This window comes from Silene latifolia, chromosome 4, assembly GCF_048544455.1.
Source record: "Silene latifolia isolate original U9 population chromosome 4, ASM4854445v1, whole genome shotgun sequence".
Taxonomy (NCBI): domain Eukaryota; kingdom Viridiplantae; phylum Streptophyta; class Magnoliopsida; order Caryophyllales; family Caryophyllaceae; genus Silene; species Silene latifolia.
Window position 1 is genome coordinate 99,171,740 of NC_133529.1, and position 21,371 is coordinate 99,193,110.

The window sequence follows — 21,371 nt, forward strand, 5'->3', positions numbered from 1 at the left end:
TTTGCGTGAAACAATTATTTGGTATTTGGATGCATTTTTGTGTTTAGTTTTGCAGGTAGCTGATAAAGGATTTGGTCGAGTAGTTTACTACTCGATCGAGGGGAAATTGGAAAGTCAAGGCCTCGATCGAAAGGCCATTCTGGTCGATCGAGGAAGCAGACCTTAGTGAAGGCTCGATCGAGTAACTTTGTTACTCGATCGAGAGGATTATGGAGAAAGAACATCTCGATCGAGAAGATAGGGGAGTTTTCGACTTTTCTTATTTCTTTTCACCTTATTTCCTCCTCTTGTTACTTCCCAATTTCGTGCACCCCCTCCCCCTTAATTTTCTATCTGTTTATATTAGCCCAGAAAATACCAAATAGGACTACGGACCCTGCTGTTGCCGTAGCCACCTCTTTTGCTATGCTTTTGTCTCATGCGCGCTTACTGAGTAGTACGCTGGCTACTCGCCCCTTAGTTTGATGCTGGTTTGGGAAGCCGTCCTGTGAGTACCGCATTCCCTTGCTTTTCCATCTCATTTACTGTATTTTAGGAACATGTATTAGGTTTGCGTACCCCATCTCCCTTTTTGCTGCTGTTGGTTAGCTGTGAAGACAATGAGGACATTGTCTGTTTTGGTTTGGGGAGGGTATATGCATCCTTTTGAGTCTGCATTTGCATTCGTTTTGCATTCATATTTCTTGCATTTCCGTATGCATTGCACTTAATTTCGAAAAATTATTAAACCCATAAAAACTTAAAAATTTCACAAAAATTCAAAGTCGGAATGGAACATTTCTATGCTAGAATTGTTTTCACTTAAGCCTTGCAAATTTCTCGCGACTTTTAGTAATTTTCAAAGCAATTTCTCGAATTTCGTTCCTAAATATGTTGAACAATTAGACTTGACTTAAAATTTTGGCAAACTACAAAACTTTCTGAGGATTAGAGCCATATAAACTGGTGTCATTCATGACCAGTTTCATTTAGGATTGTGAGTAGTTACTCCCTGCATTTCATGTAATATCAAATTGCATAAGTATGACATTTGTTTCTTATTGCCTGCACGCATGGGTTAGTGGTCGGTATTACTTGCTTGGAAGTATTTGCAAATCCCATTTCTACATTTTACCCCCTTAACTTCACATAAGCCAAAAATTGCCAGTTACCTTTTAGCTACATTCTAAATTAAGCCTACCATATGTTGAGCTAGTTTAGAAAGTTTTAGCGGTATGAGTTTATTGTTGAAATTTTTGGTTCGTATTTATCTTTTATGGAGTTGGGTATTTGTGTGGAAGAAAATTGGAAAAAGAAAGAGAAAAGCCGAAGAAAAAAAAAGAGAAAAAAAAACGAAAAGAAAAGAAAAGAAAAATATAAAAAAAAAGGAATCGGCTAAAATTAGTTTACTTTGATTTACACCTCTCATGCGTATTTATATCTTATGAGGTACTTTATTTTGGATTAGTGTTGTATATGCCTACATTTATAAAGGCAATTGAGCTTACTTTTTGATATTGGAATAGATTTGGATAAGTTATTATTGGTTTTGTTAGGATACTAGCTTAGCTAATTACCCTCACATTCCCAAATCATTCTGCCTCTTCTTACCCAATTAGCCTCACGAATCCAAAATATTTGCAATTACTTGGCATGTAATAGATCTTGATGGTTGTATGCGTGTGTACGGTAGCTAGAATCATCTTTCATATTAGATTGCATGCATGAACATGTTGGTCGTAGTCTAGGTGGGCGGCTATATTTTCTTTCTCTCTTACATATAATGCTTACCTTGTGCTTAATTGAGAGAGAGTGACCCGGGAGAGTCCAATTTTGAAAGTCTTGCAAGGTCAAAAGTTCAACTATTTATGAGATATGTATAAATTCGTTTGCTTTGTTATTGCGCTATTAGTAATTGACTCTTTTGCATTAAATCGGTTTGAGCAAACGGTTTCAGCTTGTCCTAGTTTTTGTTCCTTTCCATTTAGCTCATTAGTTAGTTGCATTTAGTTTGCTTGAGGACAAGCAAAGGTTTGGTTTGGGGAAGTTTGATGTGTGCATTTTACATAGTCTTTATAGGCCATTTATGCACACATTTCTATGCTATTTTAGTAGTAATTTGCTACGAATATGCCCCGAATAGTCTACTTTGGGTTCTCTTGTCATATTTGCAGGTATGAGCCAGAAAGGAGTAAATCAAGCCTAAAACATGTCCCTAGGCATGCATTTAGGAGATGAGTTGAATTGGAGCTTGGGAACTATTGATTTGAGATGCGCGCGGAAGTAAAGAAGCTAGGCGAGCAAAACAAGAACTCCAAATTACGAGTGCTTAATTCAAAGAGCCATATCTCGAGTTATACAACTGATATTCAGGTGATTCTAATTGGAGATGAAAGCTTATCCTCTTAGGTTTCCAACGCCACAAAAATCGCTTGATTCGGACAAGTAACGAAGAAATTGCAGCCGTTTGAAGTTCAGTGCGCGAAGCAGGAATTACGCGTTGAGAAGTCCTCGATCGAGAGGAATTGTTCTCGATCGAGAGCCTTAAGTGCTCGATCGAGCAACAATCTTTGACGGGCTTGGCCTGTTTTGTTATTTAGGTTTAGCAAGTCATTATTTTGTTATAAATAGGCTTGCACGCTAAACACATGAGATACACAGACGGGACTGGAACTCTTCTCCAGTTTCGACCCTTTTTTATTCCGGATCTTGAAACTCTATTCTATTCTTAATTCATTTCGGTATTTTCTTCCCCTTCTTTTATGCTTTATTCTTTAATTATGCATTGCTAATTCTCTTGCTAAGACAATAGGGGATCCATGATTTTGTTAGATTAGTAATCAATTTATTATGATAATGCTCGTATGATTTATGTTGTTGTCGCTACATTTAATTGCTATAGTTTAATTGAGTCGACGCAATTAGATTATAAACCTTAGTAAACCTCGTCCTAGATCGAAAGATTGGATAGGGTGAGACTCGTAGCGATACATTAGGGCACGGTAGTGAGGGCGAAAGCTAAGCTATTTGTGTTTTAGGGCGAATTAAGTACCGAAAGGTGACGTTCGTTACCCCTTAAATCTATTTGCTTGACCTTAGACCTAGATTGCTAAACTGATTAATCATGGTGAACCGACTGTCTTAGCTATCCCTCTTCCCTTGTTTTTCTCTAACTCTCTCGAACTCGTAGTTTAGAAAACCAATTATATAAAACCCCCACTTGTGACCGAATAAACGAACCGTTAAAACAAATATCTTGCCTCCCTGCGGATCGACCCTTATTACTACCTATTAGTAATTTGGTTTTAGAAATATTATTTTTGATACTAAAACGACGGTATCAACAAAGACCTTATCTATAGAAAAAAGAGCATGTCGTATCACTAAAAAATTTGGAACCTATTTCAAGAATGTGTCTATATTGGTGTTTGTTTTTATGTTTGTAACGGGAATAAAACTCAATTTTTTAAAAAAAATTTCTTGCTTATCCAACGTTTTGATTTCAATCTTGTTTTTTTTTTTGTTCTTGCTAACTCAACGGTAGAGTACTCGGTATTTGTGTTTTGAATTAGTAGGAAAAAAACTCAAATCAATTTTATCAACCAGTTACATGGTGCCGGCAATGTACACTACGGCTCCCCAAGGGGATTGTCATGGCCCCCCCATGACACAAACACTGCTGCTATTTGGTTAGCATATGCCAAATAAATTAGTATGCACTTGGGCTATACATTAGTTTGGTATTTTCCACACGATTTTGAGGCACAAAGTAAAGAGCCAGTTAATCTTAATGCCGTACTGGGGTTGGGATAAGTGAACCACATTCTAGTGTGACCATATCATATAATCATATCCGTGATCTTCCCCCTTAAAACAGCTGATTTGATAATGACTTTTCAGACATTTTTATTTTTACATTCAAATTCCAAAATATCTTATTTCCTATCACTTTTATTGAGATACCTAAATTGTTATTTTCCCATTAGACAGATTTTGTCAGGGATTTTTTTTGTGAAATTTTATCTGATTTTTTTGTAATTTTGTTGTATTTTTATGATTGTCAAGTTGGTCAAAATCATGTTGTTTCTTGTACGTTCCATTTGCCTTTGACCACCACGTAACTCACCACTTTGTGAAAGATGTTAGTCAAGTAGGTTTGAGCTTAAAAAGACTCGACCCCTTCTGTTTCAGTTAATGGTTTAGTTTTGATTTATTTTGTAAAATGTAAACTATTGATTGAGACAGATGAAGTATTTGAAAGCGTATTTTAGAACATGTTCTATGAAACATAATTTGAGGTTTTACTCTTTAAATTTAGTTTATTTTAATTCCTATAAGTACTATCCAGTTCAATCAATGTCCTATTTTCTGAATTTAGTTCAAATTGTTCCATAAGGAAAGAACAAGAATTTATAAGTTGCCTCTTGATATTGAGCTTTGATTCACTGAGACTTAGCTTACCTATCGAGGATGTGATAAGGCAAGTATATTGCAACATGTATTTTATCATGGATTCGAATTCCCGAATCAAAATTGCCCTTAATTATTGTAGCCTTTACGCACAAATTTAGAAAATGAATGTATTGACTCCTTGCTAATAAATGACTAATTTAATTTATTTACTCACGTTTGGAATTAAAAGCACTTTTGGCAATAGCACTAAAGTATGGGTAGATTTATTCCCAAGCTGAACAAAAAAAAAAAAAAATACTCTCTATATTATTGTGGCATCTCTATATCCTCCAAGTAGTAAAGCAAAGAGAAACACAAAAAAAGTAGCTTTGATTTTGAATGCAGAAAAGGCGATGCTCTGGCTTGTATTGCTGATAAATTTAGGTGATATTCAGACTTGTGCAGTGTACTCTTAACAAGGCAATGTCCTATATTGTTATTTTTTGAAGGAATTCCTTGTACTTGTTCCTTGACTATTCAGTATGCTTATGGCAGCATACTACCATCTGCCCTTTTGAATGATAGTACACGGCAATGATTCGACTCATTCGAGTACACAACGATTATGAATTCTCTTCATTTCTCTCTAGTTCCTCCGATTTCATCTATTTGAAACTTTTAAACTACGAGTATTAATCAATTTCCATCATCAAACAATTAACCGTTAGATCTTCTCAAAAGAAAATTAGAGTCCATTTGTGTTAATGGAGAGAAGCCAAATGATGAGTAATAACACGTGTTTATAAAAGTATTTACTTCCTATAATTAGGCTGGCCACTGGATTGGGTCGTGTCATGGGGCGCATTGGGCTTGGTGTGATAAAGATATTACCGTATCTTGTTAATATTGTATATATCTTTCTATATCGTCTGTGTATCTTAATATTAGGATAGTTTCCGTATCTCGTATATATTAGATTATAGTATAAGGTTAGTTTCCTTATCTCGTACATATTAGGGCTAGCTATTCTTGTATATATACTCGTGTTTCTCATCAATGAAATCTCAAGCTTTTCAAGCCATAAACTCTTCTTACATGGTGGAGCCTTGGAAGAGCTCGGGCACAACAATAGGGGGAGGTAATGATGCGTTGTGCCGAGCTAGGGCTGGTATAATTAGGCTCGGGCACGGCTCAGTTGAGGTATGATTGAGGCAGGCTGGGTCGAGCTAGTATAATATTTTCCTTTTGAACAAGGTAAACGGGTTTAGCCAGGCGAGGCCAAGGGGAAAGCAGCACTGGCCTAGCTCGAGACCGAGGACGGGTTATGTCGTGCCGTGTGGCGGGGCAATGTAGTATTTTTACTTTTTGAACAAGGTCATGAGCTCGGTGAGCGGCTCAAGGGAGAGTGACAGTGGCCCGGCCCAGCCGCCCGGGGCCGAGGACGGGTAGTGTCGTACTGTGTGGTGGGCTATAGCAAAGCTGGCCTACCGCGTTGGCCGCCTCTACCTATAATACACGTACACTGAAGATTCACACTAGTTATAACTTCAAATATGAATTTTCTACATATATTTTTATTTTGATCATTTAATTATATCCTTAATCGTACAATTTTCGTATTTTAAAAAATATTTTTAAAAATAGAACTGAGTATATAACTTAATACCACAAATTTCACCATGGACTTTGTCGGTAAAACACCAGTAAATAAAACATAAATTTCGTCTTAACTTATCACAAAATAATGTTTTTTCAATTACTTTGAATAAAATATGTCCACCAACCTATAACAAAATCAATAGTCGCAATAATTAAGATTAGTGATTGGTCACACATGATGGTTTACAAATTACAAACATACTTTTCAGGTGTAGCAATTAGCAAATGGAATAAGATGTGGCTTTGCATGGAAAAGTTTAGATAATTATTGTTGTTGAAAATTATTGTGGCGGCTTAATAATACAAGTACTTAAGTGGTGCAAATTAAGTCAAATTGTTTCATAAGACCACACCTTAATCACACTCTCAATCTCTCAAGGATCTATCAATCAACGACTTGACATTGACATTTAACACTAGTCAATTACACGTTACCTAAATCACCAATTATATAACCAAATCTTATATTTGAGACATAAGACATTCCTCAAACTTTTGACTTTTAACATTATATGGATTCATTACAATTTAAGCAACCTTTCTATCTAAATTTATTACCAACATTCTATAACCATTATAGTTTTAAAAGCCTATTTCTCCGTCTCATTTAATAAAATACATCTTAAATAGAACCAGCCGAGATAAGATGAAAGAAGTGTAAAATATACTAATTAGAACACGCTCTAATGTTACATAAAAACAAATTGAATCAAGCAAACAAACACAATTCATCAAAATAAAATCACAAAAACTCATTATATACCAGCATGGCAACACGATTACTTATAAATTATCATAACTCGATAAATACACTTCTCGGGGATTAAAACCGTACAGCGATAATACACTACAAAATATAATAAAATACTCTCCGTTCTTAGATAAAATAAAAATAGAATAACTACTCTTGTAGTCTCATTCCGTAGTAATTTTCTTTCCATTTTCCTTTTCACCTAATGGTAATTACTTGCTTACAAAACTTTAAACCGAGTAAATAAGAGCCTTAGAGACAAACTAAAGGATCCGACCCAAATATGTCCCCAATATCCGGTAAATAATCATGACTAGACCAATCCGACAACCCAAACCCGAGCCCGAACCCAAAATCATCTCCATCGTTCAAAAACATTCCTCCTGACATAAACGGGTCAACCAACTCAGGCAAACCGGGTACAGCTTTATCAAATTCAAAAAACTCACTCGGAAACAGCGAATCAAAACCCGACACATAAGACTCCTCACTATCCTCCTTAACTGAGTCAACCTTAACCGGTTCGGATACGGGTCGAAACCGGAGAACAGAGGTAGGCGACCTGGCAGCACGGTGAGACCCATGTGACCCATCATCCTCGTCATCAAGAGTAGCAGAAGACGATGAGGTAGAGGAGAGAGAAGTAACCTCCTTTTTGCTTGCTGACGTGGAGGGTGACGTGGATGGGTTGGAGAAATTAGTGAGCGCGTGAGGTCCACGTAACTGTAAAGCCGCGTTATCGTACACTAACGCAGCTTCTTCAGCAGTCTCGTAAGTACCCAGCCAGATTCTGACACGTCGCATAGGATCTCGAATCTCAGCCGCCCATTTACCCCATGGTCTTTGTCTTACTCCCCTGTACTTCTTCACACTCGAACATTTCACCTTTTTTCTTGACCTCCCTGAAACGACGCCGTTTGGAGAAATAATATTTTCATTATTTTTCACTTGTGAAGTAGAGGTGGTGGAGGAAGTACACGTGTCGATGTTAACCTCGTTGATGAACCGCTTTACCCGACGTCGTTTTTGGGTTGAGTCTTCTTCGTCGCTGGAGGAGTCAGTAGCGTAGGAGTCAGTGACTGAGATTCTTACTGTTTTGGGGTAAAAAGCAGAGTTACCGTTTGTTTTAACCGTGGTTGTTTTACTGACATGCTCTGAGTATTTTACTTTAGTTGTGTCCATCATTTTGTTTTTTGTTGGGTGTTTTGAGGATGTTTTTTTGGGGTTATATAGTAGACATTCGAGGAAAGGGAGACGGTTTTACAATAATGTAAATGTAAAACGGTTTTATACGAGTATTTGTGTTTATTTATGAGCGTGCAAAAGGAAGCGTGAAGTAGAAAGATATGAAAGGGGAGATTCGTTGAGAATCGAGGGAGAAAAAAAGAAGAGAAAGATAAGATTGTGGGGAGCAAAAAAAAAAAAAAAAAGGGGGGAGAGAGCGTTAAAGAGAAGCTTCAAAAATTGTAGGGGGGAGAAGAGGAAGAGGAGATGAGGTTTATAAAAAGGAAGAAAGTGGAATTTTATGGGGAGGTTTTAACGTGGTTTAATGGGAGTCAGAGAGAGTAAGTGAGCACGGAGCACAAAAATGCAGAGTAAAGGAGATTTTATGAGAAGAAAGTTGGAGAGATAAGGAAAGGGGAGGAAGAAAAGAGGAAAGGTGTTGTTTATTGGGGAATATTTGGGGTTTAAGAAGATTGGGTGGGGGGTATCACATAAATTTAAATAAATTAGTATGAAAGTACTCTCAAGTGGTAGTGAGAATTGAGAAATGGTTCAATCGGGTTAGATTTGGAGCGGATTAATGCGGGTTTGGATGTTCAGGTATATCAGGATTTGGGCGGGATTGGGTCACTTCGGGTGAGTTGTTAACAAGTTATTTGAGGTTAACGACTAATATGCGGTAATACATTTGGGTCGTGTTAAAGAAGGTTGGGTCAATTAGGGTTCTGAATCCTCAATTCGGATGCAGGTTAGGTCAATTTTATCAGGTCTACTTCTTTTGCAGGCTTAATGTGTTAGGTTCAATAAGACGAAACGATCCGTGAATCGCCGTAGGGCCAATATGAAGTTTTAAACTACACAATATTTCATATATATGTGTACCAGAGGTTAGGTCAAGTTGTACTAATTGGAATAGTACAAGGCAAAAACATTTGGATTTTTTTTTTTTTTTTTTTTTTTTTTACCAGGTGGAAAACTAGTACTCCGTATCTATTACAAATAAAAAACATTTGAATTGTAGGTAACAGAAATTAAACATACAAAAATCAAAAATACCTTAATTTAGTGATTAAAACGGAGGTATCGTGACAATAAATCGCAGGTTTAAATCTTACTACCTCTATTGTAATGCTACTTTTGCTTCATAATATATATATATATATATATATATATATATATATATATATATATATATTCGGATGTAAATTATGTTCCTTTAGTTTATTGCTACGTTGGACCGGTCGATAAGTAAAAGATTGTCCGGTGGATAAATTTTTGTAATTGAACTATGTTCCCTTTTAATTTAATTTTTTTTTTTTTTGACAATAATGAACTGCATATATAGATAAACAACAACGTATACAATATCAGCCAGTGGCCAAACTAACTAATCAGTGAGAATACATACGAAAGAAACTACGAATTGCGCTTAAAGAGTGGCGCAATTTAATTTAAAGGAGTAAAATAGTGTTCGGGTGAAGGATTGAGATATTTTACAAGGTGCCGCATGTACGGTGCAGATAGATTACGACACGTGGAAGTGTGGACCATCTGAGACGTCCATCCAATGGAGTGATACAGAAGCAGAAGTAGCTATCGGTGGAGAGATTCCAGGGAACAGAAGTCACGTGACATATACCGGAAATACCAGTAACCGGTCGAGATACTACTGTGCATTGTTTAATCAGTCAACCTGCGGTTTGACTACAATTTCATGTCCATTCGAGTAGTTAACGTTAACACTCTCTTCTCACTAACCATTGTTTTGTGTATATTAAGGTTATCCATACAAATTTAAACATATTCATAATTTATGAATTTATATAGCAAAATTTTTATTGTGAAATTAAGTGCTAAATATATCAATCATTTTGGATTTTATGGAATACAATATTATCACCGTCTGAAGTCGGATGACAGTTCTTTTATACGGTTTATTCATAAAAGACTCAAATAATACAAAGAAAAAAGGGAAATTCTCACTTGTACCCCTCTAGTATGATTTAATCCCACTTATACCCCTATTTTTTAGGAAAGCCTACTTGTACCTTCCAACTTCCTAATTATTCTCACATATACCCCTTAAGTATAGTAAATGATGAATATTGAGGATGAAGTGTGGTAAAAGGGTAAAAGATGAATGTTGAAGATGAAATTGAGTCATATAAAAATGAATTTGGAGGGAAAACGACGTTTTTTGGAGAGAAAACAAATATTTCAATTAAAGTATCATATTGTTTACATAGTCCTTAACATCTTATATATAAGTACTTAATACTTTTCCCCGCTCCATAATGATAAGCGAAATTCACTTAACATCTTAATTGTTGGTGCTAGGGGTGAGCAAAACCGTGTACCCGATACGGTTTTGAAAACCGTATCGGGTATACGGTTTTCAAAATCGCAAAAATCACTATACGGATCCGATACGGTTTAACCGTATATACGGTTTTCGGGTACCCGGAAAAATCGTGTTTACGGAATCCGTATATCCGGATACGGTTTGGTGACAAATGCCCAATTAAACATTGTAATTATTCAAGAGCTAATAATTACCTCTAACAGGAACACCTCTTATAAAGAGCTAATTTTTGTTTATTGATATAAGTTAGTAAAAAAAGACGTAAAAAACATTAAATGAGTGGAGTTGAAAGAGGAACTTTGCATTTTTTTAATTTTTTTACAATTAGTCTTGCTGAAGACGGATCGGAGCAAATAACGGGTAATGTCACTTACAAAACGTAGTGTGCTTTCTCTCTCCTCTATTTGGGTAATTTGTGAGAGAAAATGGTATCCGTCACTCCAAGGTGACGGATACGTGCCGTCACAAATGAGATTTTGTGATTTTTTTAATACAAAAACTGCAAACCGTGTCAGAAACCGTATATACGGTTTCGTTTTTGCCCGACCCGGATACGGTACGGTTTTTATAAAACCGTATCGTATATACGGATTTTCGTATCGTATATACGGAAATCCGTATAACTGAAACCGTATAACGAATCGTATCCGTATTATAAAACCGTATCGTATATTTTTGCTCACCCCTAGTTGGTGCTTAGTATTATAATGTTGAAGTGTGGACTTTCAATAAAAGTAAGGGTATAAATGAGAGTAGTCTATACTTGAAAGGTATAAGGCCCTGTTCTTTTGGACTTAAAGTCACTTAATATAAGTTCACTTTAGATCCTATAAGTTCAGTTCAGTTCAGTTCAGATCCTATAAGTTCAGTTCAGATTCTATAAGTTCAGTTCAGTTCAGATCCTATAAGTTCAGTTCAGTTCAGTTCAGATCAGATAAGTTTCAGTCCAAAAGAACAGGGCCTAAGTGAGAATAACTAGTAAATTGAAGGATATAAGTGGGTTTTCCTAAAAAATAGGGGTATAAGTGAAATTAACTCATAGCAGAGGGGTACAAGTGGGAATTTCCCAAGAAAAAATACTAAATCCTGTTTATCGATGTTTGTCGGTAGAACATTTCAAGGTTTAAACCTACTTTGTTTTATATTTAGATTTAGACATGAAAAGGGAAACATTGCTTAAATTATATTTTTCTAATTTATATACTTGATGTGACTTAAGAACGTTGAATTGTCCTATGAGCCAGATGCATCTCTCTATTAGAACAAAATGCTTCAATCTTTTACTGTTGAAATACATACAAAACACTTCGTGGACAATATTATTAGTACAAAAGTTCAATAATCAATAATTTATCATGGACGATATATTAAGGTGAGAAATACCCAACTTTTTTTGACTTAATAATTTTAATTTAATTTAATTCAGTTCAAATTAACTACTCCCTCCGTCCCGGTGAATTGTTATCTATTTCCATTTTGAGGTGTATCATTCATTTGTTATCTATTTCCTTTTTGGGTAAGTAATGAACAAGTGGCTAGTGTAAGCAAGTGGGCAATAATTCCTTTATTTTATTGGTTTGTTTCACATGCATTGGTCTTCGTGTAAAAAACAATAGATAACAATTCATCGAGATGGAGGGACTATTTAATTTAAAGAACATGATCAAGTACATGAGTCACAAAATCTACTGTATACCCAAAAGACAAAGGAAAGATAAAATATAAATTAAGGTTAAATTAACAGTTTGAGGAGTGGTTGGGGTTAAATTTAGCGGCTTTTAGTGAGGTGAATAACATGGCACGCAGCCTAGAATTTGCCGCCAATTTTTTGTTCATCCCCTTTACTCTACTTTATTACTGTTTAAGTGTGTAATTAAAATCTGTTTAGTACTTGTATATGTTTATAGTAATGAAAGCGTTAAGTTCAATTAGTTGCGCCATCTTTTCTGCTCCTCTGTTCTTGTACCAATTTGCAATCTGAGACCCTACATTTGTCACTCTGTTGGCAATTGGCATGACTAAATTCATAATTCCTCAAATTTGTACATAGTAATTCTTTTTTCACAAATTGTCAAACTATGACGTTACAATCGTTCCGTCTCAAGCTTAAGATAACCTCTTTCAATGTGATGTGGTTCAGTTAACGCTAGTTAGAATGACTATATTGTCAGCTAAGGACAATCTTAAGCCAGATTCACCTTTTTTTTATTTATTTTGTAAGGAGTAATTTCTGATTTATCTACCTCTTTGACCTCTTGTACCCTTAAAATTATCAAAATGTATCAACATATATAATTCTTCTATCTTGGTTAATAGTTATCGCCCGTAGATCACCACTACTTGGCCTCTCCTCTTACCGACCTTGCACCTCCCTCTCCATCAGCCAACGACACCCTTACACAACCCATATGATTACATAGTGATGGTTTAAGCCCATATGGAGATGGAAGTGACACTCAATGACTATGGTTCTAGTGATAATGGTGTCGTAAGCTGTTGGTAGAGATGTCTATGGCAATAGGAGGGGCATCACAGTGGCTATGGCTAGGCGGATACTGTTAGATGGACGGAGTGTCGGATGGTGCATCAAGTGTACAAAAGATATTCGTATCTAAAGAGTTACCTTCAAAGAGGGACGATTATAGATGATAAGCAAAAAGACCGGAATGGAGTAATTTTAAAAATTAAATCGTCATTTCACGGTATAAGATAAAACTAAAGCTACAAAATACTCAGTAAATTTCTTGAAAGAAGGAAGCTAATCAACTAAGTATATCAGTGGGTGGTTAATATCAAAATCATAGGAACTTGTGGTTTTTAAACAGCCAATGCTTTAGAACAGAAACGAGTATCTGGATTGGCAAGGACAGAAATAAAAAGGTTTGTCGCTGTTTGTCCTGAATTAACATTACATAATTTACATTGTAGACAGACATTGATAATCACCAAAGAAGTGCCATTGTAAACCAATTAATATCCTCTCCATTTCTTTCTCTCCATTTCCTCTCACAAACCATTTAATAATATTTTCCCCTCTACACCCTATTAAACCTTTATTTTTGCATAAAGAAAGTTTGATATTAACAAGATGCAATCCGGTCCGTTGATAGGAAATGGCCTCTCCATTTCTTTTTAGGAAATGGAGAGGATCTTGACTCATTGTAAACCACAAAAGTTGAGTAAATTATTGACTAGTACCAATAAACTGATCACTAAAATATTAAGCATCCAGAATTTCCTTAATGCATCACTAGTAACGAATTTGTGTTTGTGTTTTATGATTGATTCCTGGTTGTTTGAAAATCATAGATTTTCTTTCACTTTTCTCATCCGCAAAAGATGTTATATGTTGATTTCGATAAATTTAGTTTCCTTACCTTATTTAAAAAAAATGGAGAGAAATAAATGGAGAGAATCCAAATTGAGAATAGAGAGACTTGTATATTTGTATGTACTATTCTATCTGTCACTATCATTTGTTTTCATTTATATTTTTTATGAAGATTATTTGAATAAAAATATAATAAATCCGTTTTGCAAGTCATAATAAAAGCAATTGGTCTCCCTTGTGACGGTTACCATTTGTGACGGATATTTTGTGAGATAAAATGGTAACAAAATGGGTTAGTGGAGAAAGGGGACCACATGAATAGTGTTACAGAGAGAGAAAAAGTGGGTACTTTGTGAGGTAAAATGGTATCCGTCACAAGCTTGTGACGGATATGTCATGTCTTCAATGAGAATTTGTGTAATAAAAGTGATCTTCATACGTTTAAAAAAAAAAAGAAAAAAAAACCAATAAACTCTTCCACTTGTTACAAGAAGGAAGCATTAACCAGTGCATGTTCCAAAATTTTCAAATTTCAGTTTTCAACTGTTTTCTATAACCACTGCATATCTCGACTGATATACTGTAATTTTTATCGTTAATAGTAATCCTTTTGTGTATGTCCCTATTCATTTGTCAATATATATGCGTTGTGGCTTCGATTAACTAATTCACAGTACAGTAATTATCATGAAGCCCTAAACCCTATGTGTTCCAGCCTCTTGAGCCACGAAACAATGAGGACAACGTTAGTTTCAATGTTACGGAGGTCAGTCGGTGGATTATACTGTATTAATTATTTGAGGTCAATACCAATTATACAAATTCTTCCTCGACCGTTTTTAAGCATATAGCGGATCTAAAACAACTCATATTTCCGATTAATAACAACCATTATTTAGTGTTTAAAGATACAATTTTGAATTCCTTTCACTGTAGATGGTCCTATGAGAGTTTTACTATAACAATAATGATTTTCCCAAAAAAAAAAAAAAAATTGTTATACGGAGTAGTTAATTATTACCCTCATCATTTATATCGGTAACTATCCTTTATAAACAGAAAATTCTGAAAATCCCACATTTTATAATCAATCTCTTCAAAACTTTCATCGAGAGCCAAATTTTGCTAATCTGAAAGGCTTTATTAACCATGGAGTTTTGGTAATAAATTATTTCGACAGAAAGAAAATTCCCTTAACAATTAAAATCAGCAAGAAAAACTTTCATGTTACGCAAAACTGGCTTAAGGTACGGAAATGTGCGAGCTTTGGCAATGACTAATGACGTATAAGAAAGTGAAATTATATTTAGGGAACATATAATGTCACTGGGTAAATGACTAGTGCCACTTGAGTTCGTGAGAAAGTGAACAAAACCATATTTTACACTTAGCTAGTATTATCCGTGGTATTAGTCAATAAGCCAGTCGCATTAGTGCCTCCCTATATCTATTCAATAAGAAACAGTTTCATAGAAAGACTAATCTAAGTCTCATGAATATTTTGTACTTCACATTTTAATTGACTAATTATAGATAATTAGGTTGGTATGACCATATGAAGATACATAAAACAATCTTCCCAAAATTTGTTATCTCCGTGTCGGTCTTGAAAGAGAAAAACATGTCGCAGTATAATCAGCAGGCACAAAATATCATAACACAGCAGCATTTAATAGAATACTGGTAGATTTGAGTACAGATTAAATGCGGCGACAGCATTTCCAAAAATTGTCAAGTTCAGATTACCATAGTTTTCTTCAACTATTTAGCACTTAAGATAAGTTATGGGTGAATAGTAGTATAGAACTTAAAACTAACCCATAGCATATTTCTGGGTCCAGCTCCTGGCGGTCGTCTCATACTTGGCCCTGTCTGTCTTGTACATGTGAGCGATCTCAGGTGTCAATGGATCATCTGGATTAGGATCCGTCAGTAGAGAGCAAATTGAAAGCAAAACCTGCAAAACATAACCAAAGTAATTGGTTTTTTTCATTTTTCTAGATAGTTAATTTTTATCAAGGCAAAAAGCGCTATGGAGCTGATGAGCAGCACCAAAACCAAGAATAATACAGGAAAATTTAATCGTAACAATCAACAAAGAGACACATGCATCTAAAAAATAATACATTAGGGAGAAATCCACAAGCCGTAGTCAACTGGCTTGTTGATGGATATTCCCGGATGCTCATATGATGCAACGAGAAGTACAAGAACGAAGAAGTTAAGAAGAAAATAGAACTAAGAAAGAGGGAAGGAGTGAAGATGGCAAAGTTGTGTTGTAAATGACGACTAGGTACCTTTCCGAATTCCGACAATGCCGCCCTATCAACCACCGAGTATTATCATTATTGTTTATGCCTCATTCTCTAATCTATGTTGTAGTGTATGTTATTGCCATACAATGGTAGTTCCCCCTTCATCAATCACCAGAGTGTTCTCATTATCGTCACTGCCCAGTGCCCCCTCCCCTAACCTCTGTCGTAATCTATGTTTTTTTTTTTTTTTTGATGACGAGGGGGTTGAATCCTCCCGGGACCATGCATTCCCGCACCACCACATGGACCATGTAAGTCACCCCCTTCGGGGGCTGCAGTGGCCAAGTGATCATCGCCCCGGTAGTCGAACCCGGGACCTCTCAACTCCTGCATTTCTGCAAGCTTCAAGGTTTAACCCGGTTACCACTGGACTAACACCACTTGGTTAATCTATGTTATTACCTTACTATAACAGCTCTTTTCTTAGCCAAAAGGTGGTTAAGGATCTGGCAACGCATCTCAAAAGCAAAACAATAACAACACATAAACAACTATACATGGGAACTATAATTGGACTTTTATGAACTAAGAAAAAAAGGACTAATGCAAAGAGAAACAGCCGGGAACGGATCATCCAATGTCTGAAAACCTTAAAGAATAGTACAATAAAAGTTATCAAGCCCAAAATACCAACCTTTGATATGGTAAGTGCAGGACTCCATTGTTCTTTCAAAATATCAAGACAAATGCTGCCATGACTATTAATGTTGGGATGGTAAACCTTTGTTCTGAACGCCACCTGTTAAAAAAAAAAACAAAATAAGCACAATTCTCATTCATATCGAAGTTTTTAAAGCCACTGAATCACACACTAGAAGTGTGTGATGCAGTAATTTACTAGTTTGTTTAACCTGTGTAAATAGACAATTTGTGGACAGATGGAATGGTCATACAAAAATAATTGTGTGAGACTTCTTGTCTAAGAATTTGTGAACTCTTTGACAGGGATAGATTCAAAGCAAACCGGTCTGAACAAGTTAGCTGCCAAAGTTGGTGAATCTACGTGAATGCATTAATATACAGGATATGGGAGAAAGACCAAGGGGAGGAAAATTAATGGGTCATGAAAAATAATGGCGTGCTCATTACAAATTAATGGTTGTATCACCTCGAACTATAGACTGCTGACATCTGCAGTCCATATGAAGATTACAGTTTCCAGTTTTCCACTAGTAATTCATGAAACTTAAAAAGTGTGCTATAGTTTCCAAACAAGAAACCCAACTTAAAAATGAGTAAAAGATGTGGTGCTACTGATTTCAAACAAGAAATCCAAAGAGTGCTATACAAACTGGGCCATTCCACAAGAGTGAAAACAATTGAAGAAATGTATATATATTAAATCTTTTCTTTCTAAATTACTCCCTTATCACTTCATTTATCAACTAAAGTTTTACTGCATGGCCACGTAATCTAACATATTCAGTATCACCAAATTGACCATATGAACAAGACCATGTTACACAGCCCAGCACTTAAGTGTCTTATATAGCATAACTGCAGTATTAAGTTAAATTAACACAATTTAATTTGATCCCTACATTTCAATAAATAACCCCATTTGAAAAAAAAGTCGAAAGGCTTATTTAACATAAATAGAGGGAGTAATGGAGTATGTTTACCCATCTAGGCAAGCAGATGATATGTTTCAGCCTAAACATGTTCTTTTCCTATCAATGTCACACTAACTCCGATTACAACCGATGTTAACTCAGATGTAATATGCAAGGAGAGGTCAACATACAAAAGTGACATGGGGTAAAGCAAGTACAAAGTGGTCTCAGGATAGTGGCAACCAAACCATGCCCCAGCAATAAGGAATCACTAAAAAAGACAGAGAACAGCCATGTCACAATCCAGAAAAAGGCGACTCAAAAAGATACAGATAGTGCCCCCCCATTATTCAACTAAACAAGCTCATTCATACTACATGCTCTCAATTCTCCAAAGACTCAAATATCTAAAGAAGACAGAGACTAAGGATCAAACCTTAGGGGGTTTAAAGGGATAATCTGGAGGAAAATGGATGGTAACTAAAAAGACTCCTCCAGCGTAAGGGCTGTCAGCAGGACCCATAATTGTTGCCTGCCAATGGAACATGTCTTCACCCACTGGACCTAAAGGCCAAAAAGAAACAACAATTAGATGTTGATCCCCATTAAGAAAGCAAACACCTTGTACCTCTAACAGCTCGATCAACAAAAAGTTAGTGAACAAGTTCAAAAGCTCCGGTAAGAATTGAAAGCCATTAAGCAGATGATCTTCTAATAGATGCACCCTAAACAACAGTAACAACTACACTGTCGATAGAAATGGGGGATAATATTGTTTTAAGCATTAAGTTAATTCCTTGAAATATTTCTAATCCCTATATTGTAGAGCAGATTATGTTGCTGCTACAGGATAACGATATGCTTCGATGCTAGTACTTAGAGGATCAACCAAAATTGGACAAAAAAAAGCTACAGCACAAAGATAAACTCTTGCCCTTAAATCACACAGAACCTGTTCATCGAAACATACACATTAGATCATTCAAGAGCAACTAAAGAAGTAGCAACACATCAAATCTTTTCGTCCACTATTACATGATTAAAACAGTAGCCTTTACAACAACTATCCACGAGAAGTTCAAAGGATAGAACACACCAACAGAGATTATGCAGCATGATTGCTCTATCAACAGCAACACAGGTAAACATTCCACTAGGTGTACATCTACTTAAGCTAACAATCACTTCAAACAACATAACCCATTGTCTCTCAACAGGTCTAGCCAGTGGCAGGATAAGAAGTCTGAGATGTGCATAGCCCTTACATAAAGAGGTTATTTTCAAATGACTCAAATTGTGTCGATTATTTCATTGTGGGACTGCTACTTCACAATTCAAAGATGCACGAGCAAATTAGTGAACCATTTTGCTTTATTCCATCGTAATTCAGAACCACATACTGTAATAGCAAGTAACCTAATCCATTATAAATGAAATCTTAAGCTAGTAACCACTAATCCCTCCATTTCAATAGGTTCAATTACTTGTTTACACTTTTCAAAATCCCCGTACATATTTTTAACAGGGTAAACGACCAATGAGCATGTGCAATAGGGGATCTCCAAGGAGCACTCTAAGTGCTCTTCAAGGTGATCCCCTATTGTTGGAAATCAACAAGTACTGAAAGTAGTGCCTTATGTGACCATTTTTATGGCCAAATGTGACCAAAATGTTTGTAACTAGTGTTTGTTGTTCAGGTAACTTTTAGTCAAAAAGTGGTCACATTTGGTTGTAAATGGATCGCATATGAACCGTCTGAAGCCTTCGGACGAAAATGAGCGTCTAAAAGGAAACCTTCTGTATAATAGAATGGAGCCAATATTAGCTTACAAGAAAATGTAACCGTAATCCAGACAAATAATAAGTCAACCATTTTGCCCTTATTCTATAGTAATTCAGAACCAAATAATAATTACGTCTACAAAAAGTGTGATCGATAAATATTTCCTCAGTTCCACTTCATAGTATCCGTTTTTAAAAATTTCTCTCCAATATTTTAAAAAACGTATACAATCAAATGAAACGGGCGTACTAAACCTAAGACAAGGTAATCAATCAAAGCATAACAATCATCAACTATAAAATATACGACAATGGATGAATATCATAAACAAATGATTGAAATTAGAAATGAAAGAAAAAAAGGAAGCAAAAATGAGGGATATACCAGCACTGCAGGAAGTAGGAGGATCTTTTTGAAGATCCTTGAGTTCCTTAAGAATTCGCTTGGACGCCATAACCAAACCCTAGAAACTCCGCCCCAAGAAAACCCTATAATTCGAAGAAAGAGGAAATTAGAGCAAAATTAGGGTTACTAGTTTACGACAAATTGAAGTAGAAGAAAAGAGAGACTGAGAGATTACCTGTGAGAGAGGGAGAGAATGTAGAGGAGGTTTAGAGAGCCAAAGGCGAAAGCGGGTATATGAAAGATCAAGGGTTGTACTGGTCAAGTGCACTGATTCCTCCTTTTTTTTTTCTAAAAAATTTTTTTTGTTATTATTTTTAAATTTTATTTTTGTAACTAGGGAACCAAGCCACAACCTTTGATGCGCAAAATAAACTTTTAAGATACGCGTAGATAGATAGCGCAAAACCCCTTATAGCAGGTAAGACACTCGTGAGTGGCAGACTCGAAGTTATAAGTCCTTACGGCATGTACAATAACAAAACATGGAGAGCGAACACTTGTTGTTAGGGATGACAATGGGTGGGATATGGATGACGTGAAGCCATATCCATATCCATTTAATTTATGGTCATCCATATTCCACCCTTATCCATTTAATATATTTTCATCCATCCATATCCCTATCCACCGGGTGAAGCGGGTGGAACGAGCACCCGTTGGATATTTTCAAGCTTATAAAATTTAAAGACCATATAGCGTAAAAAAATTAAGACGATAAAATTAAAAGGCGTACATCACCAAATAAATCATCTTACATATTGGATTATAGTGGAATAAGCCTAGCTCACATATCTGTTAGCATAAGTTAGACTCAGGCCCCTTGAAATAAGATTAATTCATATATGTAATGTAAAGCAACTAGATAATAAGTGAAAAACATTGACATGTCACAAGCCTATAGTTAAACTCGGGCCAACGAGGTTTAAAGACCATATAGCGTAAAAAAATTAAGACGATAAAATTAAAAGGCGTACATCACCAAATAAATCATCTTACATATTGGATTATGGTGGAATAAGCCTAGCTCACATATCTGTTAGCATAAGTTAGACTCAGGCCCCTTGAAATAAGATTAATTCATATAGGTAATGTAAAGCAACTAGATAATAAGTGAAAAACATTGACAAGTCACAAGCCTATAGTTAAACTCAGGCCAACGAGGTTTATATTTTATAACCATGTGTCAATTTTCAACTTCTAGCTCTCATATCAGTTAACATATTATTTTGAAACACATATCAAAATTATTTTTAATATTTTTAAAAACTTATTATTTAATTTTTCATAAAATTAATTTAGGATATCCACCGGGTGATTAAGCGGGTGATAGACTATAATCCAAATCCCACCCTAAATTTACCCATATTCATATCCCACCCTAAATTCAAAAACAAATCGTCATCCATATCCCACCCATTTAATTTCGGGTGGATGGATATCCACTGGATCAGGGTGACACTGTCATCCCTACTTGTTGTGCTCTCCATTTGCATTCTCTCTCCTTGAAGAGCTAGAACCGATTTTACATTTACAATAATAAATTCTCATATATGTTATCCATCTTTTTCTTTGGTCCCACTAAATTTATATTTGATCTCAAAAGAATATCAAAAACAA

At 35.7% G+C, this 21,371-nt stretch overlaps 2 protein-coding genes across 2 annotated transcripts; both read right to left on the minus strand.

Annotated features, from left to right (window-relative positions):
• Positions 1-6,765: 6,765 nt before the first annotated feature.
• LOC141653629 (ethylene-responsive transcription factor CRF2-like) lies at positions 6,766-8,489 on the minus strand. Its single transcript, XM_074461461.1, has one exon. The coding sequence runs from the start codon at positions 7,964-7,966 to the stop codon at positions 7,034-7,036; it is 933 nt and encodes a 310-aa protein (XP_074317562.1). The 5' UTR covers positions 7,967-8,489; the 3' UTR covers positions 6,766-7,033.
• A 6,859-nt stretch (positions 8,490-15,348) lies between these two features.
• LOC141653630 (ubiquitin-conjugating enzyme E2-17 kDa-like) lies at positions 15,349-20,044 on the minus strand. Its single transcript, XM_074461462.1, has 5 exons — positions 19,930-20,044; positions 19,734-19,837; positions 18,003-18,130; positions 16,648-16,752; positions 15,349-15,655 (listed from the first exon to the last, which is right to left on the minus strand). The coding sequence occupies exons 2-5, from the start codon at positions 19,801-19,803 to the stop codon at positions 15,512-15,514; spliced, it is 447 nt and encodes a 148-aa protein (XP_074317563.1). The 5' UTR covers positions 19,804-19,837; positions 19,930-20,044; the 3' UTR covers positions 15,349-15,511.
• Between the last annotated feature and the right edge of the window lie 1,327 nt (positions 20,045-21,371).